The sequence below is a fragment of the Canis lupus genome, chromosome 38, assembly GCF_011100685.1.
Source record: "Canis lupus familiaris isolate Mischka breed German Shepherd chromosome 38, alternate assembly UU_Cfam_GSD_1.0, whole genome shotgun sequence".
In the NCBI taxonomy this organism is placed as follows: domain Eukaryota; kingdom Metazoa; phylum Chordata; class Mammalia; order Carnivora; family Canidae; genus Canis; species Canis lupus.
In genome coordinates this window covers 19,387,143-19,413,005 of record NC_049259.1, presented here as the reverse complement: position 1 = coordinate 19,413,005, position 25,863 = coordinate 19,387,143, and the positions used below count along the sequence as shown (strand labels likewise).

General features: G+C 43.7%; 1 protein-coding gene across 5 annotated transcripts in view; it reads left to right on the top strand.

Annotated features, from left to right (window-relative positions):
• The first annotated feature begins 10,351 nt into the window (after nucleotides 1-10,351).
• The window catches only part of PBX1 (PBX homeobox 1), a 324,444-nt gene continuing 308,932 nt past the window's right edge, over nucleotides 10,352-25,863 (top strand). The window contains exons 1-3 of one of the 5 annotated variants that reach the window (XM_038586228.1): nucleotides 10,354-10,565; nucleotides 10,786-11,076; nucleotides 14,385-14,458. In XM_038586228.1, coding sequence (XP_038442156.1) covers nucleotides 10,886-11,076; nucleotides 14,385-14,458 — 265 coding nt within the window. In that variant the 5' untranslated portion in view covers nucleotides 10,354-10,565; nucleotides 10,786-10,885. Of the gene's footprint in view, nucleotides 11,077-14,384; nucleotides 14,459-17,095; nucleotides 17,130-25,863 lie in introns of those variants that run through there. The other 4 variants (XM_038586229.1, XM_038586235.1, XM_038586234.1 and 1 more) reach the window with 4 other exon arrangements.

Here is a 25,863-nt window from a genome sequence, read left to right as displayed (position 1 = left end):
AGTTCAACCCGAGACATGTTTTCTTATATTGCATTGCCCAGAATTAATGACACATAACCACGCCTAAATGCAAGGAAGCCTGGGAGATTAAGTTATCTAACTGGGTACATTGCTGTCAAAATAAATTGTGATTTGTGAATAAGGAAGAATGTATGTTGGGTGTATACAACTAGCTGGGCCTGCCAGCCATGTTTTCCTTTTAAATATAAAAAGTAGAATTTTTTTACAGGTACAGTTTCCATAGGTCAAGCACATCAACATGGACGGAAAAGGCAGCTGGGAGATCCTAAGGGAGGAAGATCCTTGGAGGGCCTGGATGGCTCAGTTGGTAGAGCATGTGACTCTTGATCTTAAGGCTGTGAGTCTGAGCCCAACGTTGGGTGTAGAGATGACTTAAAAATAAAGTCTTAAATTTAATTATTTATTTATTTAGTTAGTTATGTCTTAAATTAAAAAAAAAAAAAAGGTCTCACCTGTTTCTCCAGCAGCAAGTGCCATTCTATTACCTTCCTTTGTTCCCCTCTCCAACTCCCTTTCATAGGGGAAAGAAAGTGCTTAGGATTCTTACTTAGGCTTAGACAATGCTAATCCACAGTCTAAATTTGAGAAGAGTAGCCTCCTTCGGTATTACCAGGGCAACCAGAGGTAGGCTAAATTTTACCTCCTGGCTGACAAGAGAAAGAGGGAAGGATACTTAAGGCCAGTTAGGACAATCAGGATGCCTCAGGGCAAGGATCCATTCAAATTCTTCATTCCAAAACATATCCCCCATCCTTCCCCTCTATCTTTGCAACATGACTTTGCAGCTACTACCATCAAGAGATGGGGCAGGCAGTGCCCATCTCCACACCCTTGAATCTGGGCTGGCCTTGGGATTTGCTCCAGTTAACAGAATACCCTGGATGTGTGCCGGTTCCCAGCTCAGGCCTCACAAGACGTCGTGCACTTTCACTTTCTCTCTGGGAACCAGTCTCTACCACCTGAGCAAGTCTGAGCGAGGCTGATGGATGACCAGAAACACAAGACCTGACCACTGTTCTCATCTCAGACCATAGCTAGGCGTCAGATATTACAGCGAGGCCATCATAGACCAGGCTGGTCCCAGCCAATCTCCTAGCTGTCTTAATAAGTCCAGCTAAAACTCAGCCAAGCACGACCTTGCTCATCTGTGAATTTGTGAACAGTGAGAAATGATTATGGAAAAAAAAAAAAGGAAAAGAAAAGTTGTAATTTGAAGCCACTAATTTTGGGATGGTTTGGTATACAACAATACATAATTTGACAAGTAAGTTTCCGTAAAATTAAGCTCCCTTTTGGGGACTCTACAATTATGTCGGGGGTTTACACCTATGTTTTATTTATGTTATAAATTGCTTTAGTCAAATGTGAATGGGAATAAGCTCAAACTAAAGGAAGTTTGGTTTAGAGGATGGAAAAAAAAAAATAGTTAAGCAGGTCACTCCGGTCACTAGCTGGAAGGACTGTAAGATTCAGGAACTCTGGAGGAAAGTACAACGTCATTAGTGGCCTCCAAGGCAGGGAAGGACAGAAGGAAAAATGAGACGATTCTGGGAGAAACTATCCAAGAGGCAAAGTAAGAATTAACATTGATTATGATCTAATTCCACCCTAACCCGAATCTTGAAAGTCGTGAAAATGAGGCTTTAGATCAGTTAACCTACTTGGCTGAGGTCATGAAGCTGGTGAGTTTCAGAGCAGAGTCTGTGTGATCTCTAAGCACTGGGCTCTGCTGAGCATCTTGTATTTGTGCCTAGGACTCTGGGGTGGAGCCCTGCGTCCACAATCTGTCCAGCTGAAAATCCTTTTTGTGCTCTGACCACACGCGGCAATTATTTGAGTAGCTACGTCATGTCATGACTTCTCGTTACACCATCAACCTCAGTTTCTCCAAGTTCATCCTGGTATCCCCGGCACAGACTGGTCTTCAGGCTGGAGTCTTCTCATTTCTCCACTATCCTCCACTTTTAAAGATGGAGGAGATAAAGGCAGGGATAAAAAAATAAGAACGTTGTTTGTACAATTTTTTTTTAAGATTTTATTTATCTATTCATGAGAGGTGCAGAGAGAGAGAGAGGCAGAGACACAGGCAGAGGGAGAACCAGGCTCCCCGAGGGGAGCCCCATGCGGCACTCGATCCCAGGACCCCAGGATGATGACCTGAGCCAAAGGCAGATGATCAACCCCTGAGCCACCCAAGGACCCCAATGTTCTTTTTTCTAAATGAGCAATTGAACCTGGGGTAATCCATACTCCGAGCAAAGATCCTGTGGTAGATAAAACATAAGTTTTGGTATTTTATTTGTTGGTACTTGGCTTCCTCATCTGTAAAATGGGCATGCTGATATCTACCTCACAGGGGATGCCTTCTCCACCACAGCAAGTGACATACCATGTATTGAACTAGTCAAACCAAAATCCAGAAGTAAGTTTAATTCCTTGTCCTCCTCTCCCTCCCACATCCCAGTCTCTAGTGAGTCCTGTTGATCTTACCTACACAAAAGATCCCAAATCGAGTCATTTTGACGGTGCCTGGTATCAAGGTACTTGTTCAAGGTACCATCCTTTCTGGCCTGAGCTACCACAATACTTCCTCACGCAGCTTCCGCTCGTCCCCCTCCCCACCCTGGCCATCCATTCTCTTGCACTGAGGCCAGATACACTTTTAGAGTAAAAGCCAGATGTTGCTGTTCTTCAGGGTTAAGACTGAATGTTTGTGTTCCTCCAAAATCAGATGTTGAAACCTAAGACTCAGCGTCATAGGATTTGAACACGGGGCCTTGGAAGGTGCTTGGGTCACGAACGTGAAACTCTCACGGATGAGATGTGTGCTTTTACAAAAGACCCTGCAGAGGCCCCCTCCCCCTTCCACCATGTGAAGATACAACGAGAGGACAGCTGTCTATGAACCAGGGAGCAAGCACTCAACCAGACCTGGACTCTGCTGGTGTCCTGATCTTGAACTTCCAGCTCCAGGACCGAGAGAAGTGAATTTCTGTGTTTTAGAAGCCACCCCCTTTACGGTATTTGCTGTCAGAGCTCGAACAGGTGAAGACATCGTGTGTAACACCTTCCAATGCCTTCTCATTTTGTTGATTCAAGCCACCTTTTTCTTTTTTTTTGAACCTCAGGGTTGTACCCTCTTTCCTCATCTGGCCACACTGTCTTTGGTTCTTATCTCTCAAACACTGTAGGCACATTTGCTCCTCGGGGAGGGCCCCTGTATTGGCCCCATTTCTCCTCCACGCAATAGAAAAGTAGCCCACAGGGCACTCTCTGCCACATGTTCTGACTTTATCTTCTTTACAGAACTTACCATTCTGTCACCGCGTTTGTCTACTTGTTTGACTAGAATGTCGTTCCATGACAGCGGAGGCCGGGCCTGGCATATATACCAGGGACTGGGAAATGCCTAGCATCCTGTAGGTTGTCAAAAAAAATCTTTGTTGAATAAATGTTCGTCGGCGCTCCCGTTTAGCATGCTGTGGGTTGCAAATGCAGTTGGTATAAAACCCCAAGTCCTTACCATGGCCTGAAATTCCCTGCATTATCTGGTCTCTGCTCCCCACTCTGATTTCATCTTTATATACTTCTCCCCTGGCTTATTATGCTCCCGTCTCGTTGGTGTTTTTTCCTTGGAGTCCCAAGATCCAAGCTCAGCCCTTTGCATTTGTCATTTCCTCCTTCCTACCCTACTTCCATCTCCTCCCCCTTCCACATGCTCTTTCCCAGGACCTACCCATATCTCACTTGTCATCACTCAAGATGAACCCCCATGCTGGCTTCTGAGAAAGCTCTTCTTTGGCCACCCTATTTGATGTTGCCTCCCCAGCACTGTGTAACATGACCCTCCTTTATTTCATTCATAGCATTTATGAGTCTCTGCATTTATTTGCTTATTGTTTATCTCTTACACTAGAATTCAATGCATTCAGGGAATCCATTTGGTCTTATTACTACTATATTCCCAGTGCCTTGCACAAGGCACCAGTGTGAATGTTCCAGGACAGGATCTCACCCCTTCCCTTTGATTGGCTTTCAAGGGTTGGTACCTGCACCTCTTTAGCCCTGACATTGCAATTTGATTGACTATCATTCGATAGTCCTAATGGGCTGTTGACAATCTGGTAGCTTGCTCCATTCAGAAAATGGAGGTGGATATTTCCTTGCAAAATCTCACCTGCTATGAGCCACCTGGTTTCTCCAGACCAATACAGGGTAAGGTTTACTTTACAGCAGAGTTAAAAAAAAAAAAATGTTTACTTTAAAGTAAAGTAAAGTACCATTTACTTTACTTGATAATACAGGGCTAGTAGATGTTACCTTTTTTGGGTTTTTAAATCCCTTGAGACTCTGATGAACATAAAGGACCCTGCTCCAAAAATAATGTCAGGATAGTGCATAGCATCAACTTTTGTGTATAATTTCCAAGAGTTCACAGAACTCCTGAAGCTCATTTATGGATGACTGGTTAAGAATCCCTGTTGTAGGCTCGCCATGCTCCAATATACAACCTCAGGACTCATGCAGGGAGGTGGTCCCAGTACTGCTTCAGGGCCAGCCTGGTGAGGCAAGGAAACAGGACTGACCTAGGAGTGAAAGGTCTCTGTGACCAGGATGGAGGAGGGTAGAAGGAAGAAGAGGAAGAGCAAGAGGAATGGAGGTGGAGAAAGGAGTGGAAAAGTTGAAGAAAAGCAAGGAACGAGGGGCGAGAGAAGACCTGAAAAAGAAAGTCAAGAATCCTTGGATGGAGGAATCGGGGCCATGGACTGCCTGAGATGCTCTCTGGGGTTGTAAACTCTGGTCTTGACCTTCTTGGGCAGAGGACAGTTTCTGTTCCCACATAAGCAGAAGAGTTACAGAAGCCTAAAGGCCAGTTCAAATATAATCACAGAGATACAAAGATGAGTGTCTGCTTAGATGATGTAAGGCTGCGTGGTAGTGAATTGATTCCTGGGACCATGTAGGCGGCCCATCTCTCTCCATTTGGTCTGCTGGGGAATGGACCGGGTTCCTTGCACTCTTTGTTCCTTAATGAAGCTGAGAATATGTACCAGTGGGTTTCCAATGCAGTTTGAAAGAGAATCCTCAGAGTAAACTAAATCTTGACGCAAAAGTAAACATGGTGAGATGACTCTGTAAACATTAGAATTAGATCACACTGAGAACGACCAAGTGGCCAAAGTTGATAATGGCTCATGTCTTTGAAACATGATTCAGTGGACTTCAGTTATCATTCGGAAGAAATGCAGCATGATTACTAGCATCAGTCACTCTTACAACACGTATTTGTTAAAAATATCTAATGCAACTAAAGCATCGTTGAGATATGGAAGGGACACAAAAGCATTATCCACCCCTCCTCCCCGTGCAGAAGGCGTGTAAATTTCTCCTCAGAATCTACTTCTAGGAGTTCCTTAATGAAAACAGAAGATTCTGATTTTTATTCTATTTTTTCTATGATAGTGTTTCCTCCTAACTTCCTTCACCCTCTGTGACGCATTTTAAAATAAGAGAGTTTTCAAATCCATACTTTGTGAAGTAATTCCACTTCCGGGAACCTTGGTGTCTTCTCCTGCAAAATGGAGGAGAAAAGTTGTGTCTCACAAAGTTGTGACAATGAAGGGTCACATCGCTAAAACTAAGTACACAGGGTGCCTGAAGCATAATCAGCACTCGACAAATTGTATCTCCAGTTGGAATTATTATTCTGTTAACATCACCTCATTCTTTTTTTTTTTTTATGATAGTCACAGAGAGAGAGAGAGAGAGAGAGAGAGAGAGGCAGAGACACAGGCAGAGGGAGAAGCAGGCTCCATGCACCGGGAGCCCGACGTGGGATTCGATCCCGGGTCTCCAGGATCGCGCCCTGGGCCAAAGGCAGGCGCCAAACCACTGCACCACCCAAGGATCCCACATCACCTCATTCTTCCCACATAAGCTGGAAAACATTTCTTTATCCTTCCCCCCAATTCACATAAAATCAGTTACCATGTTCTACTACTGGCTCTTCTTTGAAAACGTTCTTCATAATCGCTCTCCTTTCCCATGCTTCTGCCACTTTCCTCGTTCCTCTTCCTTATTGCACCTTCTCTTCTTCCAAAATGTGGTGTTGGGCAATAAGAGGCTGTTAACAGCTAAGTTTTGGGGGAGTCAAAAGTTTCAGGCAGATTTTTGACTCCATGGGGAACAGGTGCCCCTAACTCGGCTGGTTGTTCGAGGGTCAACCATATATTCGATGTATTTCATTAATTTAATCACCACAACTGTCCGACTCAATACCTATGCTTTTACTTATCAGCCAAAGCTTTCTTCTAATCACTGCAATTGGGCTGCCCTGTTTCTCATCCCTGATCGGCGTTTAGGACATGCTATCTCATCTATAGCATTAAATATATATTGAAATATATTTTGGCAACACTATAGAGTCATAATTAAAAGCACAGATATTGAGATGAGACAGTTGTGGTGATTATTAAATTAATAAAGTATGTTGAATATACAGTTGACCCTTGAACATATAAGGATTAGGGGTGCCAATGCCCCGTGCAGTTGAAAATCCATATATAACTTTTGACTCACCCAAAACTTTACTACTAGCTTACTGTTGACCAGAAGCCTCACCGATAACAGAAGAGTTGATTAACACATATTTTATGTATGTATTATTGTATGTGTCATAAATATTCTTACAGTAAAGTAAGCTAGAGAAATGAAAATGTTATTAAGAAAATCTTAAGTAAAGGGCAGTCTGGGTGGCCCATCGGTTAAGCATCCGACTCTTGATTCAGCTCAGGTCATGATCTCAGGGTCCTGGGTCTGAGCCCTGCATAAGGCTCCCTGCTCAGTAAGGAGTCTGCTTCTCCTTCTCTGCTGAACCTTACTTGCTCTCTCTCTTTCTCTCTCTCTGTGTTCAAACAAATAAATAAATAAATAAAATCTTAAAAAAGGAGAATCCTAAGAGAAAATACATTTACAATACTGTACTGTATTTATTAAGAAAATCCACATATAAGTGGACCTGCCTCAGTTCAAACCCATGTTGTTCAAGGGTCAACTGTAACACTTGATCATACTAAACCACTCAATTCCCTTTTTTTTTGTTAAACATTTTATTTATTTATTTATTTTTAAAGATTTTATTTATTTATTCATGAAGAGAAACAGACATAGGCAGAGGGAGAAGCAGGCTCCATGCAGGGAGCCCGATGCGGGACTGGATCCCACGACCCCGGAATCGCGCCCTGAGCCAGAGGCAGACTCTCAAACCCTGAGCCACCCAGGGGCCCCTAAAGATTTTATTTTTAAGTAATCTCTATACCCAACATGTGGCTCAAACTTACGACCCCGAGATCAAGAGCTGCCAGCCAGCCACCTCAAGCACTCAGTAAATACTATCATTAATATTATTACTGTGGGCAGTTCTTATTTCTTCGATTTTTAGATTTTTTTTCAATTTTTAAATTTTTTAACAAAACAGCTTTATTGAGATGTAATTCACAGTGCCATAAAATTCACATTTATAAAGTGTACAATTCTGTGTACGTACCAAAAAAAAATCTGGTTTTTAGTATAGTCACAAAATGGAGCTACCATCACACCTATGGAATTTTAGAACATTGTCATCACCCCAAAAAGAATGTTCATAGGTGACAATGACCTTCTGGTATCGATGGTACGTACCTTTTCCAATAGCTTGCCTGGTGAACTTTTATCAGATTTTCTGTTAAAATTACTTGCTCACATCCTGATTTCCTATAGGATCTGGGCTGACTTCATGCTTGAAGATGTGATAATTTCATCATTGTAAGCGATACTGTGATTGACATACAATTTGAGGATATCATTTCGTGCTCAACTTTTTATTAGTGTTGATTTAAAAAACCAGTTTACAAGTCAGGGTATGTCTATGAATAAAACAGTTGTTACTAAGTAATGGCATCATCATTACAATTAATACGCCCTACTGCATGCCCTCATGCCAATAAGTGCCAAGTAGCTTGTTAAGAACTGCTTTGAAATCCTTTCATAAGAGCTCCTTATGTTGCCAAACTTGTTTTTGATAATGACTGGGAAAGAGGTTGGAGTGATGAAAAAGAATAACATTTTATTTTATTGTATTTATTAATTTTTAAAAAAGATTTTATTTGTTCATGAGAGACAGAGGGAGAGAGACAGAGACAGAGACAGAGAGGGAGGCAGAGACACAGGCAGAGGGAGGAGCAGGCTCCATGCAGGAAGCCTGATGTGAGACTTGATCCCAGACCTGGGATCAAGCCCTGAGCCAAAGGCAGACACTCAATCGCTGAGCTACCCAGGTATCCCAAGAATAACATTTTATTTGAGGATCTTAGAGCACCTGGCAAGGATGCCTTCCATTTTGCAGATTGGGTACACTGAGGTTTGGCTATGTTGCCATCCCAGGAGAGGGCTGGATACACATTAGAATAGTTTATGTTAACATTTTCTGGGCTTTTCCTAAGTACTTCCCCTGCCCTTTTATCTTTTGGCCATTGTGACTGTGTAGCCAGCCAGATTTCTCCTCTCACCTTGCCTGATGAAAAGACTGGCGGCAAATTTGTGATCTACCTGGAGCTATGGTATTGGACTTCAGCTGGGAGTTTATTGGTTTTTTTTTTCCCCTCAGTTCTACTTAAATCTTTTCTCATTCTTTCCTACCCATTTTCAATTTGAGTCATCTTGTTCGAATGTGTGTGTGTGTGTGTGTGTGTGTGTGTGTCTTTTAAAGCACTTTAAGCCTCTTTGCAAACAACACGGGCAATGCGCACATAGCTAATTTTTTACACGATTCACACATTTCCGTTAGACCCAGGCAGGTTGCACAGTTGAAACACCAGGTTTCTGGAGACAGCCACACTTAGGTTTAAATTCCAGCTTTGACACTTAAAAACCGTGGGACCTTGGACCAGTTTTTTAACCTTTCTGTGTTCCCTCTCTGTAAAGTGGAAATCATAATCCATAACTCAGAGGTGTCTCGAGGATTAAATAAAATAAGTCATGCAAATTACTCGGTGCATAGTAGGCATTCAATAAATGTCAGTTCGCTTCTTATTCCAGTTAATAATGCTTATTAGACCTATATTAAAAACTAGAACCAGACTGTGATAATGCATTTCTTTATTAAGTATTTAAGCCAAATAACTAATTTCCCCCAGGGGGAAGGGAGAGATCTGTTGAATTAGATTCAATCGGTGGACTTATTTATCAATCTTTCCCCCTCCCCTCCAACATTATTTTGTTTCATAGTTCACAATTGAGTGTTCATGCACCACAAATGTCACAGTTCGGTCTGACTTTTAACTCTACTGTGATTCCAAAAAAAAAAAAAAAAAAAATCTATTATTGCATCTGCCCTTTCTTAAGAGCTCAGGGTTGGTTGTGTTAGCAGCTCGACTGTGCTTCCTAACTACTTCGTGCTGACAAACTTTTGCTCTCTACGGTTTCCCTGAGGTCTAAGGATTTCCAGGGTTCCAGTTTTCCAAATGCAACGTCGCAAGCAAGAGAACACAGAGGTGGGTGGGTGCTGCTGGTGCTGCTGCTGGTGCTGCTGCTGGTGCTGCTGCTGGTGCTGCTGGGGGTGGCGGGGTGGGGGGTTGACTCACAGCGGCTGTGTTCTCTCCTGGAAAATATCCTACGTTTGCACTGAAGTGCAGCCACATTCGTCTTCTGCAGGGCGGCAGCCAGGCGAGGCAGGCGACAAGACCTGGGCGCAGAAGGCAGCCGGCGCTCGGGTTGCGCGGCACCTTTAAGAACCGGGCGCTCGGCGCTGGCCCGGCCTCCTTCCCCGCCCACCTCCGAGCTCTGATTGACAGGGCGCCGGGAGGGGCGGGGCCGAAGGAGGCCGCGGAGGAGGCGCCGGGAGGCGCGCGGCGGGGGGCGGGGCCGTCTTGGCGGCGGCGACCAATCAGAGCAGGGGGGCGGGGCCCGCGCGCCCTCCTCCCTCCTTGGGCCCCCCGCCCCCCGGCTTCCCCGCCCCCTCCCCTCTCCTCCTTCTCGTCCTCCTCCTCCTCCTTCTCGTCCTCCTCCTCCCCCTCCTCCTCCTCCCCCTCCTCCTCCTCCTCCTCCCTCCTCCTCCTCCTCCTCCTCCTCCTCCTCGCAGGCTGTGGTTTTTCTGTATGTGTTTCTGGAGTCCTGAGCCTGAGCTAAACAAAAGCAGGAGGCTGGCGGGGCTGCCGGAGTTTGCAGAGCCACGGAGGAGGAGAGAGCCTGAGCTCTGCCTGCCGCCGCGGCCGGGGGAGATCTGGCTTTTGCAACAGCCCACCCCCTTTGAGATCACTCTGGCCCGGAGTGGGGGTGGGGGGCAGCGGGGGGTGGGGGGGAAAGTTTGCATTGCAATCCCCCTGCCTTCCTCTCCTTTCTCCCGATCAATGCATATTTGCAAAAGGATTAAGCCACAGATTTAAGCGCCGGGAGCCCATTTCTGCCTCGCAAAGGAGACCGGACTGAGAGGAAAAAAAAAAAAAAAAAAAAAAAAAAAAAAAAAGCAACCAAAAGCCAGCTCTGATTTCTTTTCGTCAAGTGGGAAGGTGGTTTATTTTTCTTGCTTTTCGGAGTCAACACCCTTCCCCACCAGCCCTTATTCCCACCCTCACCCCGCAACCCCTTCACGCCCCCCTCCCCCTCCCCACTCCCCATCCTCCCACCAGCCTCTAAAAGAGGCAAAGGGATTTTTTTTTTTTCTTCTTCTTTTGGTCTTCTTTTTTTTTTTTTTTTTTTTTTTCCCCCTTCCCTGTTTATCCTGAAAAGGATCTGAAGCCAGCTTGAAGGATAAAAAGCCTTGGTGCTGCCCAGGAGCCGAGCCGAGGAGCAGAAGAGGAAGAGCCGGGGGCTGCCGTTGCCTTTGGAGATGGACGAGCAGCCCAGGCTGATGCATTCCCATGCTGGGGTCGGGATGGCCGGACACCCCGGCCTGTCCCAGCACTTGCAGGATGGGGCCGGAGGGACCGAGGGGGAGGGCGGGAGGAAGCAGGACATTGGAGACATTTTACAGCAAATTATGACCATCACAGACCAGAGTTTGGATGAGGCGCAGGCCAGGTGAGATGGAGGCTTTTCTTTTCCTTTCTTGGGGTTTTTTGTTTTTCTCCCTCTCGCGGGGGGAAACAATGGGAACCGAATCAGCGCAGCGCTTTCTTTTTAAATGTTATTTCTTTTCCCATTCTGATGAGCTCAACTCCATGGCGGAGGAGTAAAATTGCAAGGAGCGTTGTTATCGAAAGTGTAATCGCCCATGCCGAGATGTGGCTGCGTGTGTGTGTGTGTGTGAGAATACAGAGATATTCCTATATGTGCACACAAACACTCAGGCACGCCGAAAATACTGCCAGCCGATCCAAAAGCGGCCCTCGGCACTTTTTACTGCTTTAAAAAAAGTATCAGAGAGAGCACAATTGTCAAGTTTTGAACCCCATTCCCTGCCTTCTTGCTGGGGGACTCCGCAGCATTACAAAATGCAATGTCCCAATAACACTTTTATTTGCAAATTTAGTGACTCCTTACCTCATTCAGAGACTTTTTGCTTTTCGCTCTTGATGCACCCCTCCAAAATGGATTTTTATCTTTTATCCCCCTTCTGCCCCCTTTGGAAAAACAACAACAACAACAACAACAACAAAAAGCAGATTAATTCTTTGTCAGTACTTGTCAGCTCTCCAAAAGATATTTTGCATTCATTTGATTCTGTTTCAAAAGAAGCTAATGGGAAGAAGGAAAACATAATTTTGCTTTCAGGCATATTTGTTAGTTCTGGGCGACTCAGATATTCAGTTTAACTTTATTGTCTGTTCATTTGAGTCAGTTTACCAGCCTTCCAGTGGCACCCAATGTATGGTCCTTTAAAAAGGGGTGGGGGGGGGTGGCACAAAAATCAAGCATGCTTTTTTTTTTTTCCTCCATGCTTCTTTCAGGACCACTTAGAATGCAAATAAATAGAAATGAAGGCATGTGTGAATTGCATGTATTTCAGTGCCATAGGACAGGAAGATCTTTATTAAGGAAACATAATAAAGAAGCTGTATAGCTTCTCAACTTAACCCTCTGCCAGGTAGAGGTTCTCCACTCCAGGATTTTACAGGAAATTCTCTTTCAAAATAAAACGTAGAGTCAATGGCAACCCACTAACAGCTTGCCCAAGGCCGATCTCGAAAGGAAGAATTTAAAAAACCTAATGATCACATATGTCTTTACAGTTAATTACCCTGCTTTGTTAAATCTCAGAAGTAGTTGTTTTTCTAAAAAAGAAAATATGTACACTATTCCTATACCCCAGATGACTTAGTTATGTGAAAAAGACCTCATTTATAGGTGATTTTGTCCTACGGAAATAAGGAATTTGAGTTGAGAAAATGAGAAGCAGTTAAAAGCATGGATGTTATGAATTACACCCTTATTTTAGCTGCAAGCACATGCAACATGTAAACTCAAAAGTACTGAGGTTTATGTGTGCTCGAAAACTTAGAAATCTCTGAAGACTGGAACTATTCTTAATTTTTTTTTTTAATGGGGGAAAGTTTTCGGAAATGAATCGGTGCTCTTTTTGAATTGTATTATCTGAAGAGAAGCTAATAATTGTAGTAAAGTGGAAGATTTCCCACTGGCAGTCTCTTTTTGAATTGGAACAGATTTCTCCATTACATTGTTCCAGGAAAATAAACTCAGACATACCAATAAACAGGTTTAATAACAAGTTTGTGAAGTGGAAGGGGCCGGGAAGGCTGGAGACTCACCACTTTTCTCATGTTTGGTCCTACCTCTTTTTGTACAACTGAGGACAGCCGTGGCTTGGCGGGTCCCCCCTTACAGTGGCCTAGATGCTGCGAGGGATCTAGGCTCCCAATTTTGGGAGAGGGAAAGCTCTTCTCTCTCCATAACCCCATTGATGTGCTGTGGAAATGCAGTATTTCTGTAAAGCCGTGTGGGGCTTTTTGTTGTTGTTGCTTTTGTTTATTTGTTTTTCCATTTGGGCCTGTGCGTAAGAATACACTTAAATGAAAACTATTTAAAAAGGCCCCAGAAGGGGTCTTTGATACAGTGAAGTATTTTCCACCTTTTTTTTTTTTTCTTCTCACCCCACATGAGAACTCAGTCACCACTAAGCTTGCTTTTTGGTTAAACAATGTAACTCTACTTAGCAAATACTAGATCTGTTTTTCCTTTCCTTAGCCATACCTTTCTCATGTACATTTATTATTTACAAAGTAAACCATTAGTGTTTTAGACACCATGCATGTGTTTATTTTGATACTCTTGAATTTTGAGCTTATTACCCCTCTGCTGTACAGTGTATGGAGCATGCTTCTGGTTACTATCCTTAAGGAGAATGTGTCTCTCTCTCTCTATTTTTTAACTTTCACAAGAATTAAAAAAGAATTGCATGTGTCTGGAGTGCCAGGGGTTTCCATTTGTCTTTACACTTTAATTTCAGTTTGTAAACAGAATTCCCTTAACTGATAGCTGATATGATCAGGATTTTGTTTCCAAAACAATATCCTTCTGTTAAGTGCTTCCATAGTAAAATCAAGGGAAAGGTATTGTTGTGTTCCTCAAGTGCACTCTGAATACAAACACACGCAGGAACCAGGTAAATCACTAATCTAAAAGGCAGAATTGTATTTATTTTTTTCCCCAATGGGTGCAAGGTCCTAATTGTAAATAATTGAATTTCAACACCTGCAAATAAGCGGTGTGTGCACAAGAGGCATAATGTGAACACGGAGAAATGAATTTATTCCCCATATGGGTATGTTTGCCCCCTGGCAATGCATTTCCATACTCTTTAACTTGGGGACTGAAATTTTATAAATTGACAGTTCTACTCAGAAGACCTTTCAAGCATCTTGTGTTTATGAGAATACAGGGGCATCTGCGGAATGAATTCGAACACATGGATGAATTAAATTTGAAAACACACACATAGACGGAGAGGCAGACAGCTCCTAGGCTGTGGTGGATGCATAGATTATAGAAAACTGTTACCCCATGCATTTGGCTTTGCCGTATTCATTGCCCTGGATAGAATTATTGGTTTAAGAATTCCATTTTGATTGAACTACTTGGGGGAAAAAAAAAAAAACGCCCAAGCAAAAACCTAACTCTGCCTAAATGGGCATAATTTAGGTTAGTTCTGTTCTGTAGTTAAATCCCTACTCTCTCCCTGCTAATTAACATTATTTCTTTTTCTATGGTGGGACTCTGTATATTAAGTCATAAAACAATTGAAGCATGCCACAGAGTTATGCTTGGGATATAATTTTGGCTAAATGTTCAGATTTTTCCCCCTGTGCATTATCAGCAGTTTGATCTTGAAAGTCCACCTAAGCTATTATGTTGTTGTTTCTTTCTTGCAGAAAACATGCTTTAAACTGCCACAGAATGAAGCCTGCCTTGTTTAATGTGTTGTGTGAAATCAAAGAAAAAACAGGTAGGAATGAGATTCCAACATTTAAGCATTTTCTTTGGCCAATTGACTCACTTAACCAGCAATGACAAACCCATTATTTAAATATTAAAATTTCAGAATAAAAGTGCTCTCAAGATTGATCGCAGATTCCAATAGGAAGTCCTAGTAGCCCTGCTTCCTGGAAGAAGCACCAAGTTTCTTTGACAGTTATTATCCAGCATTACTGGTTTATTTTTCTTAACTCTGTTACCAGCCTCTTTGAAATTGGGGCTAAGATAGAGGTTCTGAAGGGAAATTTATAGAATAATGTGCCTTTGGGGGAAGAATATGAAAGTAAAAGTCTGTGTCCTGGAGGAAAATATTTTTGGCCCATATTTAAAACGCTCGTTTTTTTTGGAGTTGGGCATGGGGGCTAAACTGTTTAAAGTTTCCTTTCCTTTTTTTTTTTTTTCTTGTAATTGTACCAAGCAGCAGGCTAGAGGTTCTTAGCAGTGTTGTCAAATACCTTTGTGGAAAGCGCCATACAAGCTCAGGTTGCCGGTATTTGAAGTGCCCTGTGATTTTATAGCAGGGGGAAGCGTTGGGTTTAGGGGACTATAATGCCATGAGATCACTCATTCTGTTGTTTTTCTACTTTCTAGAGCTCATATCATGGACTAACACACTTATAACACATCCCAGGAGGGCATTTAAATTTTAAAGCAACAATTAAAAAATAGCAATCATCAATCAGAGGTGTTCTTAAACAACAGATGCTCTGGGAAGGACATTTAGCAACATCCTCTTGTTTGTTTATTTTAAGCCTTAATTTTCCAAAGTGGGTGCATCTCGCCCTTGTGAAAAGAAAGAGTTGAGAAGGCAATCTGAAACTAGGGCATAAAGATGAGGAACGAGGGGTGGTTATATAAAGCGGGAGCTTCTGCTGGCCTCTGGCTTGCTCGCTCGCTTCAGAGCAGTGCAAAGTACCTGCCATCCTATTTATTTATTTATTTTTTACAACAAGGAGTGTAACAGTCAATAATTCATATCTAAACCATATAAGCAAGGGCATGACATGAATGAAAGTGACAATAAATATGATTGCATGCCCGGTTGATATACATTGATAGTTACACATAAAAAAAAAGGGGGGGGGGAGGGCACCCAGGGTGGCTTTCTTTCTGAAAGCTCTCGGTGTTTCTCTTTTAAAAAATAAATAGTTTCAAGATGTGACCACTGATGGAACATGTAATTACTGGGGTCTTGAAATCTATGGGAAATTAGTAAGCAGCTCCTTTGTTGGATGTTATTTGTGTTGTGCATAACATTCTAGACAAAGCACCTGAGCAGTGATGTTCAGACCTTCCAGACTTCCAGGTTGCCTTGCCAGAGCCTAACCTGACTGCAAAGCTGTTAATTACATTATTTTAGCTGTGAAACACCTTTTAAGAGATTTATGAATTGTACATAGAAATATCAAAGAGCTTTTCCGGTTTGTCACACTTTTTAGTTTGCTTGTTTTTTTTTTTTTTTCCTATTAACCGGAGCAGGAAACCTCAGTGCATGGCTATTTGTTTCTTCTCTCCTTTTTTTTCTTCCTTCTCATTTTCTTTTTTGATCTCTGACGCTTATGTACTTTTGAGTAGAGTATTTGGTTTGTTGAAATTTGTCTCTAATCTGGTATGCTTTCTTGCCTCTCTTGATTAATAAAATGTAGAAATCAAGACATAAAGGCATATTTGATAATCCAGGCTAAGGCGACTCTATTTTTGAAGACACTTTATCAGATATTTATTGAAAGGAAGCCCATCAGGGCACTTGAATGTATATATTGTGGCCAAAGTGTTTAATTCTAGGCTTCTAATTAAAACCTACTAAGGCAGTAGATCAAAGTGGGTGGGTGTGAATAGAGATCCGGTTCTGGTGTTAAAGAGTTTGTTTCTTATTCATATTGGCTAAACTACGGTGATAGGAAGCAGTGGTATTGGTCAAAATAACACTGGAAAGGCGTCATTTATCATTGGATTGGTATTTTGCTTTTTTAAGAATTTTCTGTCACTTAATGAATTAATGTCTGGAGAGGTAAAAAAAAAAAAAATCTAAGTTAAGGTTCTGTGTGCTATCTTTAGAATCACAGATTTAAAACATAGTTGATCAAGTCCTGGAAATGGAAGACGGCAAGGATCACTGCCCCTGTGTAAGGGGAAATAACATGTCCACACGCGCACACATACACACCTAGGCCTTGGGATCGAGAGGGCACCCACGGGTGAAAGTTGAAAAAAAAAAAAAAGACAAGAAAAAAAGGTTGCCTTCCTCCTTGTTATTCTTCCGCTTGGATGTTAGAAGGAGTGAGGGGAAGGAAGAAATGTGTCCTGGAGTGTTGAGTGTTCTGTGTTGAAGGTAGGAGACAGACAACCGGTGTGTGGAAAAGAGGCCTTTGATTCTAAAGCCTGATGACTCCCTTCCTGAGGATCTGCCCAACTCCCGTCTCCCTGCCAGCTTATCTTCCTTGCGGTCGATGTGTCTGAGACACAGAAAGTGTAAAGTTGCAGGAGCTTTTTTTTTTTTTTTTTTTACCCCCTTCCCTTGATGCAGAGCTGGTAACCAGATCTGTAGGATGGTCAGGTCCTACGCATTCCTTCATTGTTATGGGACTTCTCCTATTGTTACTTCCAAGGGCCCTTGCCTTGAATGAGTATTTTCGCCTTCAGTGAGTATTTTTGCTTTGGATGAGTATTTTTGGGCTCCCATCTCAAGCCCTGTAGACGTTACTTGATGTTGGGTGGGCTTGTTTGCTGGTTGGTATTCTCACACCAAGTTCACAAGGTTTGGCTCACCTGGGTCTTTCTATAGGGAGGACGGGACTCTGAGAGGTGCATGGCGGTGGCCTCTATTTTCTGCTTTTACTTTTTTGGTTTCTGTTCATGATTTCACTTGGAGAGCTCAGAAACAAGTAGGAATGCTAGCAGAGATGGTCTCACCAACCTTTTGGAACTTGAAAGAAACACATGCGCACAACACCCAAAGTAGGCAGCAGCGTCTAAATTACAGTTGATTGATGGGTATTTAAGTCAGAAATTACTGTGAGGATATTAAAAAAAAAAAAAAAAACACCTCACCATGTGTCTTCTTGCTTCAGAGTGTGGGTGAGTTTTTATTTTGATACCCTTTTGCTTTTTAAAAATAAATACTCGGAAAAAAGAATGCCTGCAAAATGCTCGGTGGCAAATCTCAAACAACAGCAAGGAAAACCTTGTCCAGACCCATAGCAATGTGTGTTTCACAAGTGGCTTTTATCTGCTCTCTCCTTCTGGGAACAGAGGGATTTAATACAGAGTTTTGGACCTCAGTATCTCATTTTCTCTTGTTTTTTTTTTTTTTTTAGGAACCATTCCTTGTCTTCTGACATATTAGCAATAGGCTGAGTTTTCCATACGCGTATATGTGGTGGTCGTGGGGTTGATGGGATATGGAAGAGGAGGAGGGAAAAAAAGGTAGACACACTGCATTTCTTAAAAAAGACCTTACTTATATTTTCCAGTGTTTCTTTTACTCTTTTTTTTTTTTTTTTTTTTTTTTTTTTTACTTTTGTGTCAAAAATCATGCAGGTTTAAAAATGAGGAAAACACGCAAAAAATATTGGGTGCCATTTACTAAGGAGAATATTTATAGATAGCAATGAATAGCTGTAATTGTTGTGAATAGTTTTTAATTTTAGAACATAATAGCTATCTATGGCATTTTCAGCCGGTTTTCCTCTGTGAATTATCTGCGCTGAAGTTAAATCAAATCACTGAAGGAGGTTAAAAAAAAATTATTATTATTATTTTTTGCTTCCTTAACACTCTTTTGTTCTCTCTCTTTTCTTTTTTTCTCTGTGTTCAATTAACACCCCCATCACAGAACTGTAGGTTTTTTTTTTTTTTAAGTCTACTACTGTATTTCACTTTTGACACCTTATCTTATTATTCTTGCCTGCCACTTCTTTGTAATACAGCAATTATATCATGGGACTGGTACTCCTCTCTTCTTTACAACATTAGAGAATCATTTGTATGTGTGTGTGCGTGTGTGTTTGTATAAATAGGAGATGGGCATTATGCAGCGAAGCTGTATACAGCAGGGGAATAATTCTGATGGCATGAGGGCTTGAGCCTAGCAGGAGTGAAATAACTTCAGTCAATGTAGGGCTGCCTCTGCTCAGATTCCTAGTGGGGTCGAAGCAGCTGGAGTGACTTCACAGAAGTTCATCCATAGCAGGCAAATGCAAAAACTTTTTCTTGCTGACCAGAGAGTTCAAGTATTGGATCTCTCTCTCTCTCTCTCTCTTTTTTTTTTTTTTTTTTGATGGAAGAGGCTGAGAGAGCAAAGGGGAGAATGAGGGAAGGGAAGTCACAACCCGGCTTTCCTTGAACACTACCATTCAGGCACAGCAGTGAGCTCGGCAGAAGGGATGTGATTCGACGATATACGATTTGTCATAATCTGGATGTGAGCTATTGACCTGCAACTCGAGGACTGATGAGAAATACCCCTTCTCTCCAGTTACTTTTATGTGATCTGTTTTAAGGGGTGGGTTAGACAAACTCTAGTATTTGGGAGGTGGGGAGGATGGTGCAAAGCACATTTGGGTCATAACCCATCAGAGGGCTGAGAGTTTTGGAAGTTTGGTGTCACTGCTTCTAGCAGGGTGCCTGTGAGGATTGGGAGGAGGGAGATCTAAGTTAAAGTGAGGGGATTGGGAGACACACACACACAGAGACTTGGGACCCAGGGTCAGTGGGTGCTGGGAGCTGGGGGTGTGGGGCTGTGGGTTCCCGGTTGGGCAGTGCCGGGAGGGGGCATTGCTGGCCTGTGCATTTAGCTCTCTGCTGGTGCCAGGCTTGTCACATGCTTTTGCCCCTGCTGTCTGCTGACATCCGTGAACTTTGGGTCGTATTATTGGCAAAGTGACAGAAATAGCCGTAAACAGGCAAACAAACCAAAACTTAAATATTGAACATGTTTAAACAGGAGAGCATTTTAATTTTAATTTAAAGCATAACCCCAGCTTCTTCGGAGACACAATTTGCATTCATGCCTTGGGAAAACTTCGCCTTAATTTTGGTTTTAAACCTCTTTTAGATGGATGCTGTTCTGTTTTGAACTTGGTGAGGTGAATCTAAATATACTTCATTCCTTTTCCTTTTAATGTAAAAAAAATTCACCCCAAAAGCCACATGACGGAGGCAGTGTCCGAGGTCCAGCTCCCCAAGACAGACCGTATTCATTTTCCTGTGACCCTAGGGGCCCCCAGTCTCTCTGTACTGTCATTTGTGTCTGGGTACGAAGAATATAAGAGTTCTGGCCCCAGCCCCTGCCCCTTACCTGAGCTGGTGGGGTGAGGTGTAAGGAATCCAGTAATTGATAAAGTACAGAGAGGATTCGGGAGTTGTTTGCAAAGTGCTTTGAGCTCCTCGGCCTATCCAAATAAAAGATGCTGTGTTTTCTATGATAAATTATGTCAGGACTCCTAGCCTATTCCATTTCATAGGATGTCACTGTATTAACTCTTTCAGGACACGGGGACACATCCACTGGTCTGTCATCACGTCATGGGTGGTTGGTTGTCTCTCATGGGGAGAATTCCCTGGTTCAATCTTTTGCTCCATCTGCATCTTAGAGATGTCACTTCTCAGAACTTGGCAGAGTGATTTCCAGAAAAAAAAAAAAAAAAGAAGTGCAGGTATAGACTGTCATAAGATTATAAAACCTATCTTCCTTTACGGCAGAATAAGGTCAGTAGTGACTTCCCGGATGGTCTTCTTACCAGTGACAGCTGTGTTTCAATCTCTTATTTATTGGTAGAAATCAAGACTGCAAAGGGTAAAAAAAAAAAAAAAAAAAAAAAAATCATACTTTTGGGTTTAGCTCATACATTCAACTATTCGTTGTGCTGATACGCTGATACTTTGGTCATTAAGCGGGTCCTGGGGTACCCATATTTGCTTGGGATCTACCCCTAAGTAGTTGTAAGATGATAGGCAAATTGCTTAAATAATTTTAGGAGAAACTATAATAGTACTGGATAAGGACTTGGTCTCTGAAGCCACACTGCCTGGGTTTGTATCCCACATCTCCTGTTCTTTAGCTCTGTGATCTTCAAGTTACTCTACCTCTCTGTGCCTCAGTTTCCTCTTCTGTACAAAGGAGAGAACAGTGATACCTATCGGAGAGGGACGTCGGGAGGATTAAATGAGGTAATACATGTAAATTACAGTGCCTGGCATAAGCAGTCAATAACTGTTAGCTTTTATTATTTCTGGCCCTGTTTTCTTACATGAAAACGAGAGGCTTGCACCAGATGGTCCCTACAGACCAAGCCAATTCCAAGACTCTGTGATTCTATGCTGAAAAGAGACAAAAATTGCTGAATTTAAGATTCGCTTCCTTTTGTTTCTCTTGCTGTTCTCTTAAAGTGAGAATTAGCTACATCTCTCCAAAAAGGCTGAGGCTGGGTTGGAAGAAAGGAGGGAAAAAAAAAAAAAAGAAATGGGTAAGAACAAAGACAGAGGGTTTTAATTATCCACGGACTGGACAGCAACTACCTGAAAAGCTAGAGTTGCATATGTTAGGGAGAGTGTTGTCTTAGCATCAGCAACTGGGGATATTATATAATTATAGTTAAAAATATTTTCTCTCTGAAAACACAGAGACCCATCCATTCCACTTACAAAGTTTCCAAGTAGGAAGAGTAACACCAAGTGGGTTCAGGGCAACCCCACCTCTTCCTGACTTCCTACTACTTTTCATATTTAGGAACAATTTTATATCTGTCATAATGACAGCCTTGATACATAGGAGGTTTATTCTTTTTTTATTCTTTCTGGATAGTTTTCTTTCTTTTTTTTTTTTAAGTAAACTCTGTGCCCCATATGGCACTCGAACTCACGACCGTAAGATAAAGAGTTGCAGGAGCCAACGAGGCGCCGCTGACAGTTTTTGTACAACCCTCAGAACCTAAATTCAGATATATTTTTATCACCTCCCAAAAAACCCAGTACCTATTTTACCAGTCAGTTCATATTTTGCCCTTTGCCCAGCCCCTTAGTAATTGCTAATGTCTGTCTGTATGGATTTGTCTGTTCTGGACATTTCACATAAATGGAATCATATAATATGTGGTTTGTTACTGGCTTTTTTCATTTAGCGTAATATTTTCAGGTTCATTTATGCTGTAGCATAGCATCAATACTTCATTCCTTTTTTTTTTTTTTTTTTTTTTTTTAAGATTTTACTTATTTGAGAGTGAGAGTTTTGGGAGGGAGGGCAAAGGGAGAGGGAAAAGCAGACTCTTCTCTGAGCAGGGAGCCCGACTTGGGCTCTATCCCAGGACCCTGGGATCATGACCTGAAATGAAGGCAACTGCTTAACTGACTGAGCTGCACAGGTGCCTCACTACTTCATTCCTTTTTATGACCAAATAATATTCCATTGTATGGATATACCACAGTTTGTTTATCCATTCATCAGTTGATGGTTAATTAGCTTGTTTTGTATGTTTTTGCTGCTATGAACGTGTGCATCGGAGTTTTGTGTGGATGTTTGTCTTTCTCTGGATATACACCTAGTAGCAGCATGCTGATCACATGGTACTCTATGCTTGGTGTTTGATTGTAGGAGGTGTGCTCTCAAGTCATATTGTAAGTCACCTCAAAGTTTGTCTTCAGCACTCCCAGCCTTGCATTTTTTTTCAACCCTTTTCTCTAAGGTTCTACTATATTTTTGGTCGTCTTTGATCAATACCTATTCTAAATTTTTTTGATAGATTTAAAGCAAAAGAATTAATTTCTACTGCTGGAATATCAGATATCTGGTACCTGGAAGGGAAGGAATTAGTAAAAAAGATAGGGCAATTTTCTGAACAGCAATTTAGTATGAACCTGGATTCTGTTCCTAGCATGGCTGTGTAATATTAATAAGTTATTTGATCTTTTTTAGTAAGTTGTTTGATTTTACATAGCTTCCATTTCCTCACCTGTAATGTAAAGATAATACTACTACGTAAGGTCGTTTGGGAGACTAAAGAGCACAATAAATAATATAATGCATATAGTTGAGGGAGTGTGCCAATAATTGCCAACTACAGTTTTTTATTTTTGTTTTAGTTTTTTCCAAAACCACATGGCAGAGTGCTGACCATCCTTCTCACTAGTTTGGCCCTGTCTCTTCAGGTTGGGTTTTTCCTGGTTCTTCCCAGGGGTTTAGAGGCTCACCAAAATGCTTCCTGAGTCTGCTGCATTTAAATGCTTTAAGTGGTTGTCTGCGTGACAGGAAAAAAGACTCTTGGGCAAAGCTCAGCACCAGGCATCCCAACACATACCTGCCTCTCCCTCCTTCAGTCCTAAGAGTTCTAGGAAGGGAATCCCATAGAACAGTGCTGTTCAGTAAACACATATATAATTTTAAATTCAGTGCTTTAAATTTTCTAGTGGCTCACTTAAAAGAAGTAAAAATAAACAGGTGAAATATATTTTATTTAAGAAATATATTTTGCAACCCAAATAGCTAAAATATTTCCACGTGTGATCAACATAAAAATTAGGAGATATTTTACTTTTTTCTTTTGCACTAAGACTTTGAAACCCATTGTGTATTTTACCTTTACAGCACATCTTCAATGTGGACTGGCCATACTTAGAGTGCTCAAGAGTTACACGGGGTTAGCGTCTTCCATATTGGTCAACTTGGCCATGGAATGATTGTTTTGGCATAAACTTTGGTTTTGTTTATTTTTTTGGCATAGTTTCTGCACTCAGGAAGACACATGATTGTTCCCTACTCAAACTTGGTCTGGTACTTCTGTAGCAATTGATACTACTGTACCTGTTCCTGACGGAAAGCCATGTCCCAGAACAAGGCATATGTCTACGGCATTTCTTTTCTGGCACAGAATGTCTCACTAGTGGGAGTTAGGATGAGGTGATTCCCCTCTACCTTCTTCTGATTTTTACTTTTTTCTTTCTATGACTTATTGTTTAATGATTCTTTTCTATATTCTTAAAAATCTGAAATGTTCCCTAAAATAGAATGAGTGGGTGGAAGCAGCCATCTTGTTTTCTGCCCTGAGAATACAATGAATAAGTACAGAGGAGTCCTAGTGTGACAAAAACTTGCAGGACGCTGTGTCCGGAGTTCCCAGGCCTACTGCTGACTGCCTCCAAAGTATGTTATTTTAAGAATGTCATTTAACCTCTTGATCTTAGGTTTCCACATCCATGGAATGGGCAACTCTAGAAAACCAGTAGCCTGACCCCGCATCCCATAGATCACCTAGCCCCAACGTGATCCCTTGCCAAGGCTTGGGATCACAGGATGGAAAGCAGGTGGAGCATTTAGAAAACAAAATTCCTTTTTATTGTTCCTGCAGTTCTCATTTATCCTTTGACTCCTTGTATCTTTTCTAGACAGTCATGTAAAAGTGGTTATGGTGGTGTTAAAGCCACCTCCATCAATCAAGTGGAATTGGAGAAGGCAAACTGGGAGAGAAAAAAAAAAATCACTATTTTTTTTTTCTTAATTGAAGCATTTAGCATCACATTTACAAGGCCAGTTGGAGGCCAGTCCCAGTTTAATCCACCTTGTTGACTCCATGACTGAATACAAATAATGGTTCTTTTGCATCCTATTTGTAGCTATCAGATTCTAGCCTGGAAATTGCTTTTGGGAAATACAGAGTCTGGTTGCAGGATGGGAAGTGCAGTCTACAGCTCTGCAAGTTCCTACGGGGCCGCCTGGAAAGTTGGGAAACTTGGTTTTGGTTTTCACCTTGGAACTGGGGAGAGGGTCACTTGTTCACCTCTGGCCTCCCCTGAAATGCTAAAAGGAGGTCTGAGTCCCACCCACCTGTCAGGAGGGCTTTTGGAAGCTTCAAGTGAGGATATTCAGCAAGATGTCTGGCTCTCTTTGAGTGTGGTCCAGGGAGTGTGAGGGCAAGTGTGGCTGTCGCGCGTGGAGACAGGACGGAATCTGCCAGCGGGGCAGAGGAATAAGTTTACCTAGTGGCCTGTGCTGGTAGGCCGGGCAGGCAGGGCCGGCGGGCGGCTTTTCTGGGGGCTCTAGGTGATCCGGGGCCGACTGCGTCCCTGTAGGAGAATCCTCCTTATAATTACCATTGTTAATCGAATTGAAAGTTTGCATTTCTCTTTTGTCCCCGAACAAAGAAAACCTCTCGGGGACCCTGATGGGGAGCCCGAGATGCGTGTGTCCCGAAAGGCCCTCCACGGAGGGGAGGGTGTGCTCGTCGGAGCCCTCCTGCAGAATGTGCCTGCGGAGGCCCCGGGACCTGCCTGCAGAATGTGCATGTGGAGGTCCGGGACCTGCCTGCAGAATGTGCATGTGGAGGTCCGGGACCTGCCTGCAGAATGTGCATGCGGAGGCCCCGGGACCTTCCTGCAGAATGTGCATGTGGAGGCCCCGGACCTTCCTGCAGAATGTGCATGCGGAGGCCCCGGGACCTGCCTGCAGAATGTGCATGCAGAGGCCCGGGACCTTTCTGCAGAAGTGCATGCGGAGGCCCGGGACCTTCCTGCAGAATGTGCATGCGGAGGCCCGGGACCTTCCTGCAGAATGTGCACGCGGAGGCCCGGGACCTTGCATCCCGCTTCCATCAGCAAACACTTGCAAACAAAGCGCGGCGGCCGGGCCGGCTTCCCTTTGTGCGGCCTGCCGACTGGGGTACCCGTGACCCCGCGGCCCCGGCGACGGCGAGGCGCGGCAGCCGGGCCACGCGCGGGTGGGTGCGGGGCCGCCGGGCGGCCGGGAGGTGCGCCGAGCCGCGGGGTCAAGGGCGCGGGGTCAAGGGCGGCCAGGTGGGCGGGCGGGGGCTCACCCCGGTGGAGGACGGAGGGCGGAGCCCGCAGGCAGGAGTTTGAGGGGATGCGCCGCGCCCGCAAACTTCGGGAACTTAGGGGAGAGGCCGGGCGGGGGCGCAGGGGAAGGGGGCGGGGTCCCTGCGGGCGCGCGCCCCAGGGTCCCCCGGAGTCCCCCGGAGTGGGGCGGGGGCGGGGGTGCCTCCGCGGCCGCGTGTCCCCCCCCGGACCCCCCCCCAGCCCGCTGACCGCGCTGCCCTTGCCCCCGGGAGGACCCCGTGTCTGCCTCCCTCCCCCGGGGGCCGCGCGGCCTTTCCGGGCACCCAGTGGGTGGGCCCTGCGGTCACGGGGCGGGGCGGAGCCTCGGGGTCGGCGGGCGGGGGGGGGGGGGTTGCCCAGGGGGGTGCCCGGGGTGGCCGCGCAAGCACAGGTGCCACGCACGAGGCGGCCTGCAGGCACGTGGCTGGGGATGCGCGTGCGCTCACACGCGCGCACATGGATTGGCAGCGCCTTCCTCAGCCCCGTGTTGCAGGCTCTCCAGCCCCCGAGACTCCGCTGGGTGCCGGGTGCCGGGTGCCGGGTGCCGGGTGCCGT